The sequence below is a fragment of the Labeo rohita genome, chromosome 4 (genome assembly GCF_022985175.1).
Source record: "Labeo rohita strain BAU-BD-2019 chromosome 4, IGBB_LRoh.1.0, whole genome shotgun sequence".
In the NCBI taxonomy this organism is placed as follows: Eukaryota; Metazoa; Chordata; class Actinopteri; order Cypriniformes; family Cyprinidae; genus Labeo; species Labeo rohita.
Genome location: NC_066872.1, coordinates 21,887,395 through 21,906,023, shown reverse-complemented (window position 1 = coordinate 21,906,023; position 18,629 = coordinate 21,887,395). Strand labels below are relative to the sequence as shown.

The following is an 18,629-nucleotide window of genomic DNA, read 5'->3' as shown; positions in this document are numbered from 1 at the left end:
ATAGCTATGATTTCATTGAATAATGGGGGATGTCATGCTGTTTCTTTATAAAAGCTCTTTCATTTTCTTGATTCAAACACTTGTTAATTTTAAACTGAACTGTATAGATATATTAATAAAAATGAAATGTTTTATATAGATCATAGTAATGATTTTTTATTCATCTTGTTCCAATGTAATGAATAGTATTGGGGTTTTTTCAATACATTTCCATAAAAAAAAAAAAAAAATCTTTCATGAGGATAAAAATACAGGATTTTGAACTGTACAACATTTTTACAACATGGTCATAATGACTTATTGGCCTATTAATGAAGTTCATTCAGTTTTAGTAGTGAAGTAAAGAGTGAGACTTTTCATTATTCAACAATACAGAAACAACAGAAAACTGTTAAGAATAGATAAAGAAGATAAAGATAAAAAATTTAAAAAGCTGAAAAAATGTCAAAAACATAAAAAAAAAAAAACAAAAACAAAACAAAGTGTGGCATATTATTAATAAAGTCAATAATAAAGAATAATATACTGGTACTGATCATGTAGCACTTAGACTGACGTTCTGCTGTTTATAATTGGTAATTTTGATTTTAGAATTACTTTCTTGTTTCTTTTCTTGGTGCGCAAGAAAAACTTCAGACAAACTGGAGAAAAACAACATAGCTAGACATACACAAGGTAAGTAGGGAATAGTATTTCTGGAGCAGAAATATCATCAAAATAAGAGTCTGTGGATGTCAGACACAGTGAGTAAATAAAGATAAAAACACAACTGTATGATTTTGTTGTGTTGCCAGTTCAGTTCAGTATGGTATGACAACATATATTGTGGCAAATATATACATTTTATGTATATCGCAGTGGTAAGAGGAAACTTTTTTTTAACCAGGTATGCTAACAAATTTTGTCAGACAAATAAGAAACACCATGGTCAGTTTTAATGTTAGGCTGCTGCCAGGAGTACCCATTAGGTGGCAGTGCCTTCCCTCGTGCTTATACACACATACAAATTGGGACCTTAATGACACTGCATTCTAAATACATTGACATTAATATGGAGTTGTTCTCCCCTTTAACAGCCATAACAGCTTTCACTCTTCTGAGAAGGCTTTCCCCAAAATTTTGGAGTTTCTGTGGTGATTTTTGCCCATTAATCTAGTAGAGCATTTGTGAGGTCATACAATTTTTTTTTATACTTTTTAAGCACAAAAGCTCGTGTAGCACTAGCTCTGGGATGGATCTGGCCCCTTGCACATTTTCTGTGCCTCTCTTATCTGACATACTCCCTAAATCCTGAGTTGACAATCAATCTTAAACAATCTGAACTTGACTTGCTACATGCTATGAGTAGTACTGTATACAGTAAAAACAGACATTTGATAGACGATTACACTGGACAAACAGAAGAGTTGACTGTAATTTTAATACTGCTGCATCATTTAATTCTTACCGCTGATTTTTATTCAGAAATGTTTAAACATATTTCCCTTTGAGGTAAATGCTACAGATAAACTGTTACATTGAACTACTGGTATCATTGCTAATCATAAACTTTGTTCATTTTTACATGGGATATATAATACATAAATTACATTCTAATTTACTGTGTGAAAGATAAATCAGCTTTTGTGTGAAGATAAACAGGCCTTCACATTTACTTCAGTCAGATGTGTGTAAGGCTTTTTAATGTCACATAGAGCCACTGAGGAGTTTGAACGATAAACCCCAAATCCAGCATAAAGAGGCTCAGTGAATGTGGATGTGAATGTGTGCAAATGTGTGAGTGTGTTAGAGACACTGTAGAAGGACAGAGTACCAGCCGACCAATCCACATACACTCCTATTCTCTTAGAGGAGCATGGAGGGACGTGTATGACAGTTTCCTTATTATCATGACAGGCAATAAAACTGTCAGAGCAGATCAGACTCCAGGAATTTCTGTTGTTCCTATTATATCCAAACTCAGAGAATTCATTCCATCCTTTTCGGCAGATTCCTATATATGCCACTGATGTAACAGCATATCCGCTCCATTCAGCCTCCCAGTAGCAGCGTCCAGACAGGCTCTCTCTACAGAGAACCTGAGGCCATCCATCAAATCTCTCTGCGTGATCAGGGTATGACTGACTTTCTTCCACATATGTCACCTTTCTGTTCTCCTCAGAAAGAATTAGATGGCTGTTTGCTGTATTTGGATCTAGCGTGAGATCCCAGGCATCTGAACACAAAAAGAGAGAACATTTAGAACACAGTAACAGTCAATAAAGGTCTATGTTTGTGTTTGTGTGTGGCCATACATTTCTGTAGTCCTGCTGCAATCCTGAGCTCCCCTCCATGATCCACACTGTAAAACATACACAGAGTCACATTCTGCACATCTGGTTCAATTAATAAAAACACATACACACACACACACGTCTGGTTTATTATCCTTGTGGGGACGCTCCATAGGCACAATGGTTTTTATACTGTCCACACTATATTTTCTTTCCCCTTCCCCTAACCCTACCCCTAAACCTAACTCTTACAGAAAACTTTCTGCATAGCAGTCTTAAATTCATATGATCAAGGCATTAATTTTCGTGAGTGATTGTTTCCTTGTGTGTTTCATTTTAAAGTGAAGCGAAAGCATAATTTCTGGCTTAGGTCGCTCAATATTCAATGTGCTGCTTCATCTGTCAGTCACCCGAAGAAGAAATTGTTGTTTTGATTTTTTTAAAGTAATAAAAATCATTTAGTTCAGTTAGAGAACAGACAATACAATTAAAACTGAACGTCGCTGCTCAATGCAGCGTGCCAAAGGACAGTCACATCACAGATCAGATTTAATTTATCACGTGAAGAGAGTGAGTCAAGCTGACTGACAAGAAGAGAGAGATGAGAAAGACAAGACCATGGCGGAAAAGTTTCAAAACAAAATGCAAAAGCGCCCGTTTTAAAAATATTTTGGATTTTGAAAAGCCTGTTGACTTCTGCCATTTATCTAAGGTGATAGTGGAAGTTTCATATTTATTTGGTTCCACAGTGTTTGCTGATTTTTATTTATTTAACCTGTGTAATATATTACATCAAGGTGTATGCCGTGCTTTCAAGCTTTCCTATTTGTTTTGCTAATAAACATTCTACATTTCTTATTTATTTGGTTACACAGTGTTTACCAATTTTCACTTTTGTATACCTATTTAAACTTTATGTAATTTATTATTTTATATTAGGCATATAATATGGTGTATTTTTATTTGTTTTGTTATTAAAAGTTTGTTACGTTACGTTAATGCCGCTAATTTGAAAGTGAAAGTAAAATTCAAACTATACTTAGAGAACATATTGCTGTATTGTTTTCCCTTCAATTTTTTTCCCTTAAATTTTCATTTACATTTACCCTCATAAAACCTGCAGAAACCGTTTGTTGACTAACATATTAATAGATTTTTGTTATAGTTTTTGTCATTCAAAATGAGCTTTATTTCATTATCACCTCATTTTCATTGGTGAAAAAATGTTGTTGATGAAAATGATAATCAATTTATTCATGTTTACATTGTAATTCCCATGTTTTTATAAACATTTGTGTCCATATATTCAAGCACACACAAACACACAAACAGCAGTGCTCACTGTTCAACATACTTCAGATTGTCCAGTGCATTGTTCAGTGTATCAGTCAGCAGCTTGACTCCTGATTCTCCTGGGTGATTGTAGCTTAGATCAAGCTCTCTCAGGTGTGAGGGATTCGAAGTCAGTGCTGAACACACATAACGACAACTTTCCTCGGTCATCTTACAGCCAGACAATCTACAAACATACAGAGCAACAGTCCATATCACATTTTTGGGCTTCACACAGCAACCTGTGCATTTCACAATCTGTGCATTATCTGTTGATCTAGGATACTAGTATAGGTATAATGCTAGTATCAGTTCAAATCATGTAAGATCATTCAAAAGCCTAACAGGTATTTTAAGTGAAATTGGAAAAAATACAGCAACGGGTCTGCTGAGATATTGCAAACACCCAGAAAGTCTAGAGAATGAATGATAATGATATGTTTAGTTTGATCAGTCAGTTTGTGTTTTAAAATACCTTAGTATGTTCAGTTGACACTGTGTACTCTTCAGTCCAGTACAGAGTAGCTTTACTCCTGAATCCTGCAGGTCATTGTTACTCAGGTCCAGCTCTCTCAGGCAGGAGTTTGGTGACTGTAGAGCTGAAGACAAACTTTCACAGCATAGATCCGTGAGATTACAGATGACCAATCTAAAACAGAACAAAAAAATCAGTTGTTAGGTAAAAAAAAAATTGAAATGAGGTTGACTCATCAACATGTACTGCAAACTCATTTGGTCAAAATAATAATGTTTGTTTCATGTTGAAACTTGGCTTGATGAGCATGCACATCATTTGGATTGTAGCAACCAACTGCCACTGTACACTGAGATAAAGGTAATTTATTTTCTCTTTATTCATTGGTTTTGCATATTAAGTGTCAATATACAGATGCAATGTTTCATATATATATTTTTTTTTTAAATCTGATACTTTCTTCCTTAATACATTTGTAACTTATTGTCTTGTTTGTGCACCAGTCCATTATGCAGCAGGTAAAGCAATTTAAATGTTGAAATCATTTTAGTTATTTAAATTAACTTTATTAACTTTTAACTTATAAATAAAGGTAAAAAAAAAAAAAAAAACTTTTAAATTATATGACAATAAGGTTTTTGGTAATTTCAGCTGGAAATGAGACTAAAAAGATGTTGTTCCTTTTCATTTTAGGGATGAAATCCTTACAGAGACTCATCACAGCACTCAATGGTAAAATTTTTTTGCATATGTAACACTGATGTAACACTGGAAGTTTTCCACCTTTGTATCATAAAACTGATGTTTTATGTTTTTTACATTGTGCATACTATTATAAATACTACATGTAGCTCTTTACCACAGTAACTAGATCACAACTGACAAGATGATGATTTTTTTCTCACTTCGTACAACTACAGTTTTCTTGTCATGCCAGTATTCACTGTTGTAGAGCCTTGCCATATCACAAGAAGCACTTAGCTTTGTTTATACCTGAACATAAATTGCACTTTAGTTCTTTGCTCAGTATCTCATCTCATAAGTTTCTGTTTGCAAAAAGATTAGATGTGGAAAACATACTTTTGCTAATCAGCCAATTGGATTATTAGTTATCAAAGATTCTTAGTTATGTAGTTTATTAGTCAGTTATTATCAGTGATCTAATTATCTCAAAATCTAAACTTGTGATCATATGAATCTGATCACTACAAAACACTTATTCATACATATATATTGAAAAGTGAATAAGTACACATAGACAAGACCTTAGCGTCTTCACTGGTGATTGTGAACTCTCCAGTCCAGCAGCAAGCAACATCACTCCTGAATCCTGCAGGTCATTGTTACTCAAGTCCAGCTCTCTCAGATGGGAGTCTGATGATTGTAGAACTGACGATAAACTTTCACAACATTGACTAGTCAGTCTACAACCTGCCAATCTGAGTAAAACAAAAAGGGTTTAGTAATTAAAACATGTCAAAAGACCAAGTAAATGCCATGACTGTAACTGACAGACATCAACACAATTTACACAATTACAACATTTATCTCACACTATCAATAAGCAACCAATAGTACAATATTTATGTATATTTATATTAATATTTATTATTATAAAGAATCATTCAGTAGGTAGTCATCAAAATACCTATTCCATAAATTAAACATTTTAAAGATTTACATAATTATCTCATAATTAATCATAGAGTCAAGATATATGTACTGCAACACAAGGCTTAATCTCAATTCACACAAAGAGAATCCATATTGTGTAATAGAGCGTTAGTCACCAGTGTGAATGACGGGGTCAAATCTAAAACAAACATTGATTGATTGTGTGGACTTTGCAGTTCTAAAATATTGATTTAACATAGATACATGTTACCATAATTAGGCTAGTCACTAGTAAGCTTCACAGTGGTGGTGGGCTATACAAAGGTGTAAATTACCACTTACCAGAATAAATGTCTCAATGAGTTCAAAAGCATTTTTATGCAATGTAATTTAAAAAGTGTAGCATGAAATTGATTTAAGTGTTCAGTCAGAAACAAATGTGAAGGAAACAGAAGATGTATCAGTTGCGATTAATCTTTTTTTTTTTTTTTTGAGAAGCATATCGTTAAGCACATTAAATTATCGTTTGTAGCTGCCCTAAAAAGTTACAATAGATTTTGCAATCCAGGGTTTAACTGTAAGATCATGGTAAGTCAGTATCTAAAACTCATGTGCCGCTTGTAATGGAAATGTAATACATATATATTTGTAATATCTCAAACTCAGACTCAGCTTTATTGTTATTAAGTAGGGCTGGCTCTGTAATCTAGCATGGGTCCTTCGCTTTTTAAGGTGTTTGAACAATGAAGGTTTGTATCCTTAACACCTCTCACATCCCTGCCCAGTCTAAATGTGAGCTACAAGGGATCAAGGCTGTCTTTAGACCGCTGTAGAATTTTAACCCTAACTTTCTTAATACACTTCAAACTGGTAAAGTGATATTATCATATTTCTTAACTGTTATCAGGGTTTGAACCGGGCTCTAACTGGCAAAATTGCCACATTATGGCAAAACTGATGAAAAACCAATAGGGCATAATATGACCTCTTTAAATTCCTCTGAAACAATAAGTCTCAGCTACAGGAACTATAAAAGGTTTTGTTCAGATTCCTGTGACTTTCTGCAACTTACACGATGAAATATTCAATCAGCTGTTCAGTATGTGTATGTCCTCCAATGTTATCTGGGCCAAGGCTTTTTTTCCACAATACCATTAAAAAATACCTTTAACCATTTGCACATTGACATTAAAGGGGACCTTTATGCTTTTTTACATTTTAACGTCCTTTAATGTATAATGTATATAATATTGCTGTTTGTGCAAAGCCCACTCCAAAGGTAGTTATTCTCAGTAAATAATATTTCGGAACTCCCTAAAATGCTCCAAGTTTAAACTGATAAGTATAATAAATCAGTAATAAGTACAGCCCTCTTCTGGAAAGGGGGCAGGGAGCAGCAGCACATATGCATTTAAAGAAACATATATGAAAACATTATGTTTTTGCTTTCACCCAAAAATGTCTTGGATACTATTGCAACCTCCGTTCCCTGATGGAAGGAGCGAGACGTTGTGTTGATGTAATGACAGAAGGGGTTGCACTTGGGAGCCCCAAATGCCTCGGATACTTCAGAAAATGTCAATGAGAATTGGTGAGTAGAAATTTGCATGCCTCTACCCTGAATATACAGATATAAAAGTAGTTGTCTTTGTCCACTCATTCAGGTTTGTGCTGAGGATCCAAGACAGTGTACTGTGTTGAGAGTGGTATGTTGATGTAGTGTCTCTATAGCTATATCTTACTATAACTATATCGTCCCAGTACCCCAAGCAAGTTAGTGGTAGTCCCCCACATTATGTTTTAGTGGGAACAGGTTACTTCAGCCGTTTCTTAACCCTTTCTGTCAGCTGTGCAGACCCCTTGGAGTTTGCACTGGGGAAAGTTTTGTTTTCCAAAATTAACGCACAGTGAGTGTTTTATAATGGATGCTCGCAGAAGAAGCATGTTTTGGAGAAGTTTGTGAAGATCTATTGTGTTTATGTACATATGGGCACCAGACATTCTAAACAGACACAGATCGCTTGTTCAGACAGAAACTATTCACTGATGACATATTTGGTGAGTTTCCACACATTTTTCATTTGTATTTTACTGTTTAGTGATTCTGAATGGATCTGTATATTAGTTTATATGCAGTACTTTGGCACCTCCCTGTGGTCTTGTTTGGTATGGTAGGTTAATTGGGCTCAAGTTACTGTATAATTGAGCTTTACGTACTTTTAAGTGGTAAAGAATATCTGCAATGACATTTCTGCAAAGTATGTTTTATAAACAAAAACACTGAATGTTTAAATCTATCTTAAATTTGTTTTGTTTAAAAAGTAATTTAATGGTATTGAAAAGTAATAACAATACAATACAAAGGTTTTTCTGTGAATAGAAAAGGTTGGGGGGCCTTGGAGTACTGACTCAGAGAGGAGGGTTGCTATGGAGTAAAAAAGGTTGAGAGCCACTGGCATAAATGAACAACAATTTGTCAACTATACAAATCTGGGGACTGCCCTAGTTGTAATAATCAATTATTATTACTAGCCTTCTAAAACTATTAATATTTTTTATAATATTACACAAAAGCATTTTACAGGATTTTTTTTGTTTTTTTTTTCCCTAGGTTTTCCAGAAGATGTGGGTACTTCTGATGAGGAAGCGCTGCCTACTTTGTTTCCTTGGAGAAATTGCCACTGAAACATTCATACTACAATATACAGCAGAGAAAGTATTGGCTAGCTATATTTAATACATATATACAACCACATCAGAACATAGTGAAAGACTGAAAGACAGACCTTAGTATGTTCAGCTGACAGTGCGCATTCTTTAATCCAGCAGAGAGTAGCTTGACTCCTGAATCATGTATGTCATTGTTACTCAGGTCCAGTTCTCTCAGACAAGAGTTTGATGATTGTAGAGCTGAAGACAAACTTTCACAGTGGTGATCAGAGAGACAACATCCAGCAAGTCTATAACAGAGGATGACAGTGTTAAACCAGCACCAACACAACACAAAGTGAATCAAACATGATTTATTATACATACATATAGATGTGTTCTCACCTGACAACATGCACAACATTAAAACCTTAAAACAAGTTAAATATATACTTTTATACAATTTCAGTTGTTTGCTGTTTGAACCTCTCATTAGCCAGCTGTACTTGCGTCTATCTGCATTTTACTTTACATAAATACCTCACAGCTCAAGCTATTATTCATCTTCTTTTACTGATTTTTATATATAAAATTAGGACGTACAAAAATTTCATCCTACCATGTTCAGACCATTAAGGGTATCTAACAGAGTATGTGTGATTGTAGTTGTTGTTGTTTCAGTTTTTTACTCAATATTATTACCATACTGCCAGATTAGGCCAAAAAAAAAAAATTGTGAAAACCTTTAAACAATTAATTTTGGTAAATCACCACTTCAGAAACTCTGGGGGACTGAAATATTACCAAATCCCAGGAATGACCCATACGTATGTGTGTGTGTGTGTGTGTGTTATGGCATAGCTATTAAACACTATTCAAACACGTATTCACAGGCAGGGTAACTGTGAAAAATCAAACCTCAGTATGTTTAGTTGACAGTAGGAATTCTCCAGTCCAGCACAGAGTAGCTTCACTCCAGAATTCTGAAGGACATTGTTACTCAGGTCCAACTCACACAGACGGGAGTTTGGGGATTGTATAGCTGATGACAAATGTTCACAGTGGCTATCAGTTAGACGACATCCAGCAAGTCTATAACAGAGGGTGTCAGTGCAATGATTAGGAGATGGATGGTTATGTTTTCTGTGTTTTGTGCATTCTGCATGAGCCTGAAGTCATTAGAACCAAGAAAATTTGACAAATGACCGGTAGTTTGTTCCATTCAGGAAACTGACATCTCACATCTTTATCTGGCATACAGCAAGAGCTGACAATTAGAGACATGGATTTTAGTTCATGTGCTTACCCAATGCACTAGACAGCCGTAATACTGAATTTGTATTAGATTTGCATAGAAGTGTTAAAAATTGCAGATTTGTAAAGCAAAATTGAAGTGACAGTGCATGCAACTATCACTGTGTTGCAGCATTACCTGGGTGCTAGACTTGATAGTGGGGGGAGGGTCAAAACGGTTCATAATATTAATTGGATAGATGTCCCCACAAAAAAGGATTTCCCTGATCTACATATATTCAGTTTAAGATACTTGGAAAAGAAATTGATAACAATAGCTTTAAAACGATTTCAGTGTGCAGTAGAATACATTATTTGTAATCATAACAGATTAGTAACATTCATATACAGATTTTTTATTATATTTACTGAATAATCCAACAGACCCTCACCCAACAACAGAACTAGGTGCCAATGTGTCTGTGAACAACCCCCAATCCACAGCTAACACTCAGATGCACAACAGGCCTCTGGCTACAATGGCAACAAAGACAAATCATCAAGAAAAGATGCCTTTTCACCTTGAGAACTTGCAGAAAATGACAAAGTAACATCCATCAATAAAAAAAATGTTCAAAAACCACCTTCTTATTTACATACATATTTGCATTTAGCAGACCTGTGTGCTCACAATGAGAGGCAAAACATGGAGCGTGAACAGTGTCCCTTTCAAAGAAGAAGTCTGTTCAGTCTGCGTCCATATTTGCAATACCTCCGGGCAGCTATTTCGGGCATCCAAGACCAAGCCCTCGGGCACAGGTACACTCAGATCATAGCAGTGGATGTTTAAATTGACGTGCTAAAGGAGACACGGCCCTTACATGAAGTGTTTATCAGGGGGCCATAAACAGTGGATAAAATGACCTTTGTTTTTTATGTTAAATATCCTACAAGTTTCTATTATAAATGCACCTCGGGAAACAAAAAATAATAATGAAAATAAAATAAAATAAAATAAAATAAAATAAAATTGAAAAAAAAAGAGCAATGCATGGCCCTTCTAAAAAAACTCTGCCTGGAGGAAAGGGCAAGTATAGTTCTAACAGACATTGATACAAACACCTAGAAGATTGGTATTAAATCAGTTACTAAATACAGCATGTACATAAATAACTACAGAAATAATACAGTTGTCATCTGTTAGAAAAAAAGGGTTTAATATAAGAATTCTTAGCTATAGTTATAAAACATCTATTCATCCACACATTTGAACTTAGTGTATAAATAAATGTGAAAGTACCTCAATATGTTGAGATGACAGTGTGAATTCTTCAGTCCAGCACAGAGCAGCCTCACTCCTAAATCCAGCAGGTCATTGTTACTCATGTCCAGCTCTCTCAGATAGGAATTTGATGATTGTAGAGCTGAACACACAGTTTCACAGTGCTGATTAGAGAGACAGCATCCAGCGAGCCTAAAACAAAGGATGACATACTGATGGACAAACTAAATCATGTTTTCTGCATTCTGTGCATGATAATAGATCACAATATATGACATGACACAGATCATGACTAATTCAATGGCTGTCTGATCCAAAACATGGATGCATGATGCATGGATGCTTTAGCAAACACTTTAACAATGTTTAACTAAAGAAACCTCATTTGCTAAATCCATAGCTTGGATTTAAAATAATACTAATGATGCAAAACTGATAAAACTTCATTTTTTTTTATTTAATTTGTTGCTGAGAAAATTACTTGACCTTTTCATATAATGGTTCACACAAGTTTTTCAAATGTTTGAAAGGTCTATCATAAAACTGTACACAGCTGACAATACAACCAATACAACTTTTCAAAATTGCTTATAAATAAAGTTTTCTGCCATACTTTTTAACTGTTACATTGATTCAAGATTTTATCCAACTATGAGCCTATTACCATTTATAGAACTTAATAATAAGATGACATGAATCAATACTCACAGAGCTTTTTTGCAGTTCATTACAGCTGGTATCAGTCTCCATCTCCCCTCATATGATGTGTTGTATTTTGTAGGCTCAAACTTATCCAGCACCTCTTCTGACATCTGAAACATGTAGGCTATTGCTGAGCAGTGAACAGGAGAGAGTCTCTTCTCTGAGTGTTGGTCTGATTTTACAAACTCCTGAATCTCTGTGCACAGAGTCTGATCATTCACTTCTAGTAGACAGAGAAACAGACTGATGGATCTATCAGCTGAGAGATTATAACAATTGATTCTGTCTTTAATGTACTGTGCGGTTTCTTTGATGGTTTCTGAGCTGTTCTCTGTGTATGTCAGTAGATCCTGTAAGAGTCTCTGATTGGACTCCAGTGAGATGCCTAGCAGGAACCGCAGAAAAAGATCCAGGTGTCCATTTTTATTCTTAAGAGTTTTAGTGGCAGCTGAAGTTAGTAGTTCACACAAAGCGTTTCTCCGAGACCGCTCTTGCTTATTTTCAGAATGTTCACATTCTTCATGTAGAAACAACTGCAATGGCTCCATGTTCTTCATCAAATGGGAGAAAAACACATAGAAAGCAGCTAGAAACTCCTGAAAGCTCAGATGTATGAAGCAGTACACTTTTCTGTGCTGAATCACAGATTCCTGCTTAAAGATCTCAGTGCAAATCCCAGAATACACGGCGGCAGTGATGTCTATGCAACAGTCTCTCAAGTCCTCCTCATAGAACATGACATTACCCTTCATCAGCTGTTTGAAAGCCAGTTCACCAAGTTTCACAATCACTTCTCTGTTGGACTGCATAAGCTTCTGTGTATCTCCCTCTTCATACTTCTGATTCTTCATGCTTGTCTGAATGAGCAGGAAGTGGATGTACATTTCAGTCAGAGTTTGTGGTATTTCTGTACCTTGTTTCAGAATTTTCTCAAGAACAGTGGCTGAGATACAACAGAAGACTGGTATGTGGCACATGATGTGGAGGCTTCTTGCTTTTCTAATATGAGATATAACTCTGCTAACTTGATCCTCATCACTGATTCTCTTCCTAAAATATTCCTCCTTCTGAGGCTCATCAAATCCCTGAATTTCTGTCACACGGTTAATGTACTTGGAAGGGATCTGTTCGGCTGCTGCTGGTCTGGAGGTGATCCAGATGAAAGCAGAGGGAAGCAGTTCTCCTTTTAGGAGGTTTGATATCAACACACCCACTGTTGAAGTCTGAGTCACATCAGAAACTTTCTCATTGTCTGAAAACATCAGTGTAATTCTGCTTTCATCCAGACCATCGAAGATGAACACAACTTCGCTCTCCTCAAAAATCCTTGGGTTCAGTTCTTGAAGTTTAGGATGAAAGTCAAGCAAAAGTTTGTGAAGACTGTACTGATCATCTTGAATCAAGTTTAGCTCTCGAAATGGAAGCACAAACATAAAATCTATATCCTGATTAGCTTTTCCCTCAGCCCAATCCAGAATGAACTTCTGCACAGAGACACTTTTTCCAATTCCAGCAATGCCTTTAGTAAGAACAACCTTTAACTTGTCTTTCTTGTCAAATCCTGGTTCAGTTAATGGTTTAAAGATATCGTTACAGTAGATTAGAGTATCTTGTGAGTGTTGTGTTCTGGGTGATTTCTCAACATGTAAAACCTTGTGTTCTTCATTTACCCATTCACTCTCTCCCTCTATGATGTATAGTTGTGTGTAGATCTTGTTTAGGAGGGTTTGATTATCTTGTAGTTTGACTGGCTCAAATAAGCTCTCACACTTTTTCTTCATGCTGCTTTTATGTTTTTCTATGACTGTCTGTAGTTCATCATCAACTAGATGGTGAAGAACCTGCGTCAGGATTTTAGTCTGATCATCTCTATCCACACTGCAGAAACAAGAACATTACAAAGAATGAATGAGAGAGTGGACAGCTGCTAAATATTCTAGGAAAGCCATGTGTGTCATTCTCAAAACCAGCTGAGACACTGTATTTGGAAAATTCGTAACAGATGTTTACTAATTGTTTCCAGTCTACCAGTCTGTCAATAAGTAAACGTCTATGTTACTTAAGCTAAATGGAGTCGATTAGAAGATGGGATTAAAAGTGTGTGCCATGCCCTTTATTTGTAGGGACACAAAGCCTGGTTACTCACAAATCTTCACAAAAGGTTAGTGTGAACCATGCATCAATCAAAAGCGCATCAATCAAAAGCAATGACAGGACCCCATACAGAAATGTAATATATGACACATGCTGTCCTATATCAATAATAATCGACTGTCTGACTTAAAGGGGTCCTATAAAGGGGTGCTCTTTTAAAAAGTCTTGATTTTGTTTTGGGGGTGTACTAGAACTTGTTTGGTGGTTCGAAAAACTTTATTTTTCACATAATTTACATTATTACAATACCTTTCTCCAAATAGCTTGATTAGTTCCGGGTTTAATGAAGGCCCACCTTCCGAAAAACAAAGTGTGTTGTGATTGGTTAGTGTAAGCTAGATTAAAGTGATTCTTTGTGATTTTAAATACGGATATTGTTCTTACAAAAACGCATCAATGCCCTACAGGAGGTCTTTATTGACCCCCCCCCCTGGAGCCATGTGAGGCACTTTTATTATCGATGGATGCACTTTATTGGACTTGTTTTGGACTGATGAAGAGAAACACTCGTCTATGCTGTTCTAAAGCTTGGTAGTGTTACGTAGTTGCTGCGTGCTGGATGGAACGAGACGAGAGACGAGATAACAAGCAACAATATATTTAATATAAACTTCTGGTAGCATAAGCTGGAACAGGCAGGAACACAGAGCGATAATCCACACACGTAGAACAAACAAACGTTAAAGACCGACAAGGGGCTAAAGACAAAGACAGACTTATAAAGGGTAACTAATAATGACAGACAGGTGAACCAAATAATGCTAACAAGGACAAAACCAAATCAGACAGATCAACGGGGGGAAGACAATGGGAGAAACCAATAAAACAAACAGACAGAACTGTAACATTACGCCCCCCTCCGAATAGGCGCGTCCTCGCGCCGTAGAAAACAAAACAAAACAAAACAGACTAGGAGGCGAAAAAACAGAAAAACCAGAGTCCATGGGGGAGGAGGCTTCGGCGGAGGACGGAACCCCGGAAGGGGGACAAAAACCAGAGTCAACAGAGTCCAAGGGGGCGACGAAGGTGGGAGGAGCCAGGGAGGAAACAGGAGGGACCCGGAGCAGGAGAAGCAGAGGGAGACCCAGACCGCAGCCATGATGACCCACGGTGGAGCCGATGGAGGGAGGAGCCATGGTGGAGGAAGGGCTGACGACTCCAGGGGGCCGACCGACAGAGGCGGAGCAGCTGGCGGAGGAGCCCGAGGCGGAGACGGAGAGCCGAAGATCCAGGGCGACACCGAGGTTCCGGAGGGCCAAGGCGGAACCAGAGGCTCTGGCAACCGAGGCGTAGGCGGAGATCCAGAGGTCCGCGGCGGAGCCGGAGCGACAGAGGATGAAGGCTGTGCCAGAGGGAGGGAGGAGGTCCACAGAGCCGGTGGGACGGAGTGACGAGGCGCAGCCGTAGGAACAGAGTCCTGAGGTGATGAAGGGCCGACGACCGACCAGGGCGGAGCCGGAAAGACGAGGGAGCCCGGTGGAGCTGGTGGACCGATGGGCGACGATGGAGACGAGGGCGCTGAGAGCCGTGGTGGAGCCGCAGGGTCGGAGGGCCGAGGCGGAGTTCTGGACTCTGAGGCTGGAGGCGGAGATGAGGGATCCTCCAGCCCTGACGCCGATGGAAGCTGGCAGACCCGCGGCGAGCCCACTGCACAGGTAGTGGGCTGAGGGTGAGCAGAGGGGCTGTCAGGGGACAGCGGTGACCAGACAGACAGAAGAGGGGGTGGGTGGGAATTCCATACCGACAGGTAGATCATGACAGGTAGGTATATCCGTAGAAAAGTCTATTAAATCTCCAGAGTTAGTTTCCAGAACTTCAGTAAAGAAGTCAATCAAGTCCCCAGAGTTCAGTTCAAGCTCACCCCCAGCGGTGGTGCAGTGGGCAGGGCTCTCCATAGCCCTCTCTTGCTCCACGCAGCACTCCACCTTTACGGTAGTTTTAGCCGGCTCTCGCACCTGGTCGGACGTGTTGGGCTCTGGCTCTGTGGCGATCCTTTGCTCTGTCGCTCGTGGCTCTGGCTCGTCATCCGCGGTGGGCTCGGGCTCATACTCCGCGTGTCGGGGTGATGGTTGGCTGGGCTCTGGGTCTTGAGTGGGGCTGACGTCCTTCTCGACGATGCCGACAGTCCATGACGATCTACAGGACGCCAGCACCCACTCGATGTAATCGGCGATGCTCTCTCGAGGACCCTCCCCGGACAGCTGCGCCTTGATGGTGGGGTTCAATCCCACCTGATAGAACGTGCACAAGCAGCTGTCCGGGTAGTGTGTGTGTGGCACGAGGTGCATAAAGTCTCTGGTGTGGTCCTCGAGAGAGCGATTCCCCTGCTCCAGGATGATGATCTGAACGGCAGGATCCATGAAGAAAAATCAAAAACAAAACACTGAGAAAAAGGACGAAAAAATAAACGTAGGGGAATCACGCCGGGTAAACTGTTTTGGTCGGTCTTTCTGTTACGTAGTTGCTGCGTGCTGGATGGAACGAGACGAGAGACGAGATAACAAGCAACAATATATTTAATATAAACTTCTGGTAGCATAAGCTGGAACAGGCAGGAACACAGAGCAATAATCCACACACGTAGAACAAACAAACGTTAAAGACCGACAAGGGGCTAAAGACAAAGACAGACTTATAAAGGGTAACTAATAATGACAGACAGGTGAACCAAATAATGCTAACAAGGACAAAACCAAATCAGACAGATCAACGGGGGGAGACAATGGGAGAAACCAATAAAACAAACAGACAGAACTGTAACAGGTAGTGCCAGTATAATTTTTTTATATAACTCGGACTGCATTTATCTGAAAGAAGGAAGTCATATACATCTAGGATGCATGGAGGCTGTGTAAATAATACGCTACAGTACTGTTGGGTTCTATCGTCAGCCTGTGAGATTGCCAATACATGATATTATTGTGCTAATTTATTTAATTATTTACATACTTCATTTCATTGCCTGAAACCAGTTCCAATTTTACAATATAAAATATAGTAAGTTACTAATTATAATGCTTACATTTCCGTAGTTTTTCAAAAAGCAGCTGCATCCTCGTACCTACCCACCCCCCAATCATTTGAACTTCAGTAGGCGGGATTTATCTGAATGATATTCAAATGGGCCACGTTGTGACATCATAACATCTGGAAAACAAACACTGTAGCCCAAAGGAGCTGTTCGTTATAGTTCTTGAAAAGCGACTTTTTAAATACGAAATACAGTATCTCACAAAAGTGAGTATACCCCTTACATTTCAGTAATGTTTTTAGTATATCTTCTTAGGGAACAATACTATAGAAATAAAACTTGGATATATTTTATAGTGGTCAATGTGTAGCTTGTATAGCAGTGTATATTTACTGTCCCCTGAAAATAACTCAACATACAGCCATTATTGTCAAAATAGCTGGCAACAAAAGTTAGTACACCCTAAGTACTAGCAGCACTATGTAATTTAACCATGCAAAGCCACATGTCTATTTATCATGTTCATGTTTTTGTCTGCTTGACAGGACCATACACAGTTGTTTATCTTGTATTAGAGCAGTTAAAATTTGGTGCTTTGAGTACAATTCCCTTATACTGACCACTAGATCTTTAACATGGCACCTCATGGCAAAGAACTCTCTGAAGATTTGAGAATTAGAATTGTTGCTCTCCACAAAGATGGCCTAGGCTATAAGAGGTCCAGTAACAACCTGAAACTGAGTTACAGTATTGTGGCCAGGGTCATACAGAGGTTTTCTAAGACAGGTTCCATTCGGAATAGGCCTTGCAAGGGTCAATCAATGAAGTTGAGTGCTTGTTCTGTGCGTCAGGTGCTGAACCTAGCTTCAAAAAACAGATGCATGAGTGCTGCCAGCATTGCTTTAGAGCAGTGGTTCCCAAACTTTTTCTGCCGGCCCCCCTTTTGCAGAATAAAAAAATTCAAGCCCCACCCCCGCATTTACACATAAACATAAACACAACTTCAGAAGGATTTATTTGAAAGGTAATAATTAAAATTCAGTGTGTGAAAACTTACTGAAAAAAACTAAACAAGAAACTAGTCACTTTACTATGTACTATTTTTTGTACTATGTAACAGCATTCATTGTTTTTTTAAACAGATTTTCTCATATTTTCTTCTCTTTGTTGTAGTTGTGATCTTTTAAGTAGATTCATCATCTACTTTACATTTACCTGGCACTTGTTGTCTTTCAAAAACGTGTCCATGCTTAGAGCAGAACTATGTCTATGCGTCATTCATTCATAATTTTACTCGGCTAAAAGCAATTCTCATTTCTAATATCAATTGCACCATCTAGTGGTCTGTTATTTTACGACAAAAAACGCTACAACTGATAACAGACAGCTGTAGCAGGTACTGCTGAGTCGCCTTGAGGTAATAAAATATGATGAAATTCATATTTTGTGTTAAATTATTTACATATGTGTCAAGTAGCCGTATAATAAGCAAGATAATTTCACAGTGGGGTCTTGTATCACCTTGAAAATGTTTATTTTTTCATAAAAATCTAGGGATATACCGAAATGAAAATTCTTGGCTGAAACTGCTTTGTAATAATTATTTATTATTTTATTAATTAATATAGTTGTTTTGTTAGACTTTTTAATTTAACTCAATAATATTACTGAATAAAAAAATATACTGAATGAAAAAAATATTTTATTCAGTTCTATAAAACAGAATCAGATATAACATTTTTTTGACTAATTATCAAAATAATGTATAGTCTTACAAAGCTATTATTATCAGAGCATGTAAGCAGAACATACTGTCACTAGAGGGTAGCGTCATGTAGCAAATTTAGCTCAGAGGGAAATTTATATAAATAATTACAATTAATTATGATTAATTGCAATTATTTATATCAGCTTCCAGTAGTAACTGTAGCAGAATTAATTTTC

General features: G+C 37.7%; 1 protein-coding gene across 5 annotated transcripts in view; it reads right to left on the bottom strand.

Annotated features, from left to right (window-relative positions):
• Nucleotides 1-597: 597 nt before the first annotated feature.
• zmp:0000001020 (NACHT, LRR and PYD domains-containing protein 12) overlaps nt 598-18,629 on the bottom strand; it is a 34,060-nt gene continuing 16,028 nt past the window's right edge. For all 5 annotated transcript variants that reach the window (XM_051107646.1, XM_051107643.1, XM_051107649.1 and 2 more), the window contains 9 exons: nt 11,567-13,438; nt 10,877-11,050; nt 9,262-9,435; nt 8,481-8,654; nt 5,346-5,519; nt 4,081-4,254; nt 3,628-3,792; nt 2,295-2,341; nt 598-2,215 (listed from right to left, as the gene is read on the bottom strand). In XM_051107646.1, coding sequence (XP_050963603.1) covers nt 1,617-2,215; nt 2,295-2,341; nt 3,628-3,792; nt 4,081-4,254; nt 5,346-5,519; nt 8,481-8,654; nt 9,262-9,435; nt 10,877-11,050; nt 11,567-13,438 — 3,553 coding nt within the window. In that variant the 3' untranslated portion in view covers nt 598-1,616. The remainder of the gene's footprint in view (nt 2,216-2,294; nt 2,342-3,627; nt 3,793-4,080; nt 4,255-5,345; nt 5,520-8,480; nt 8,655-9,261; nt 9,436-10,876; nt 11,051-11,566; nt 13,439-18,629) is intronic.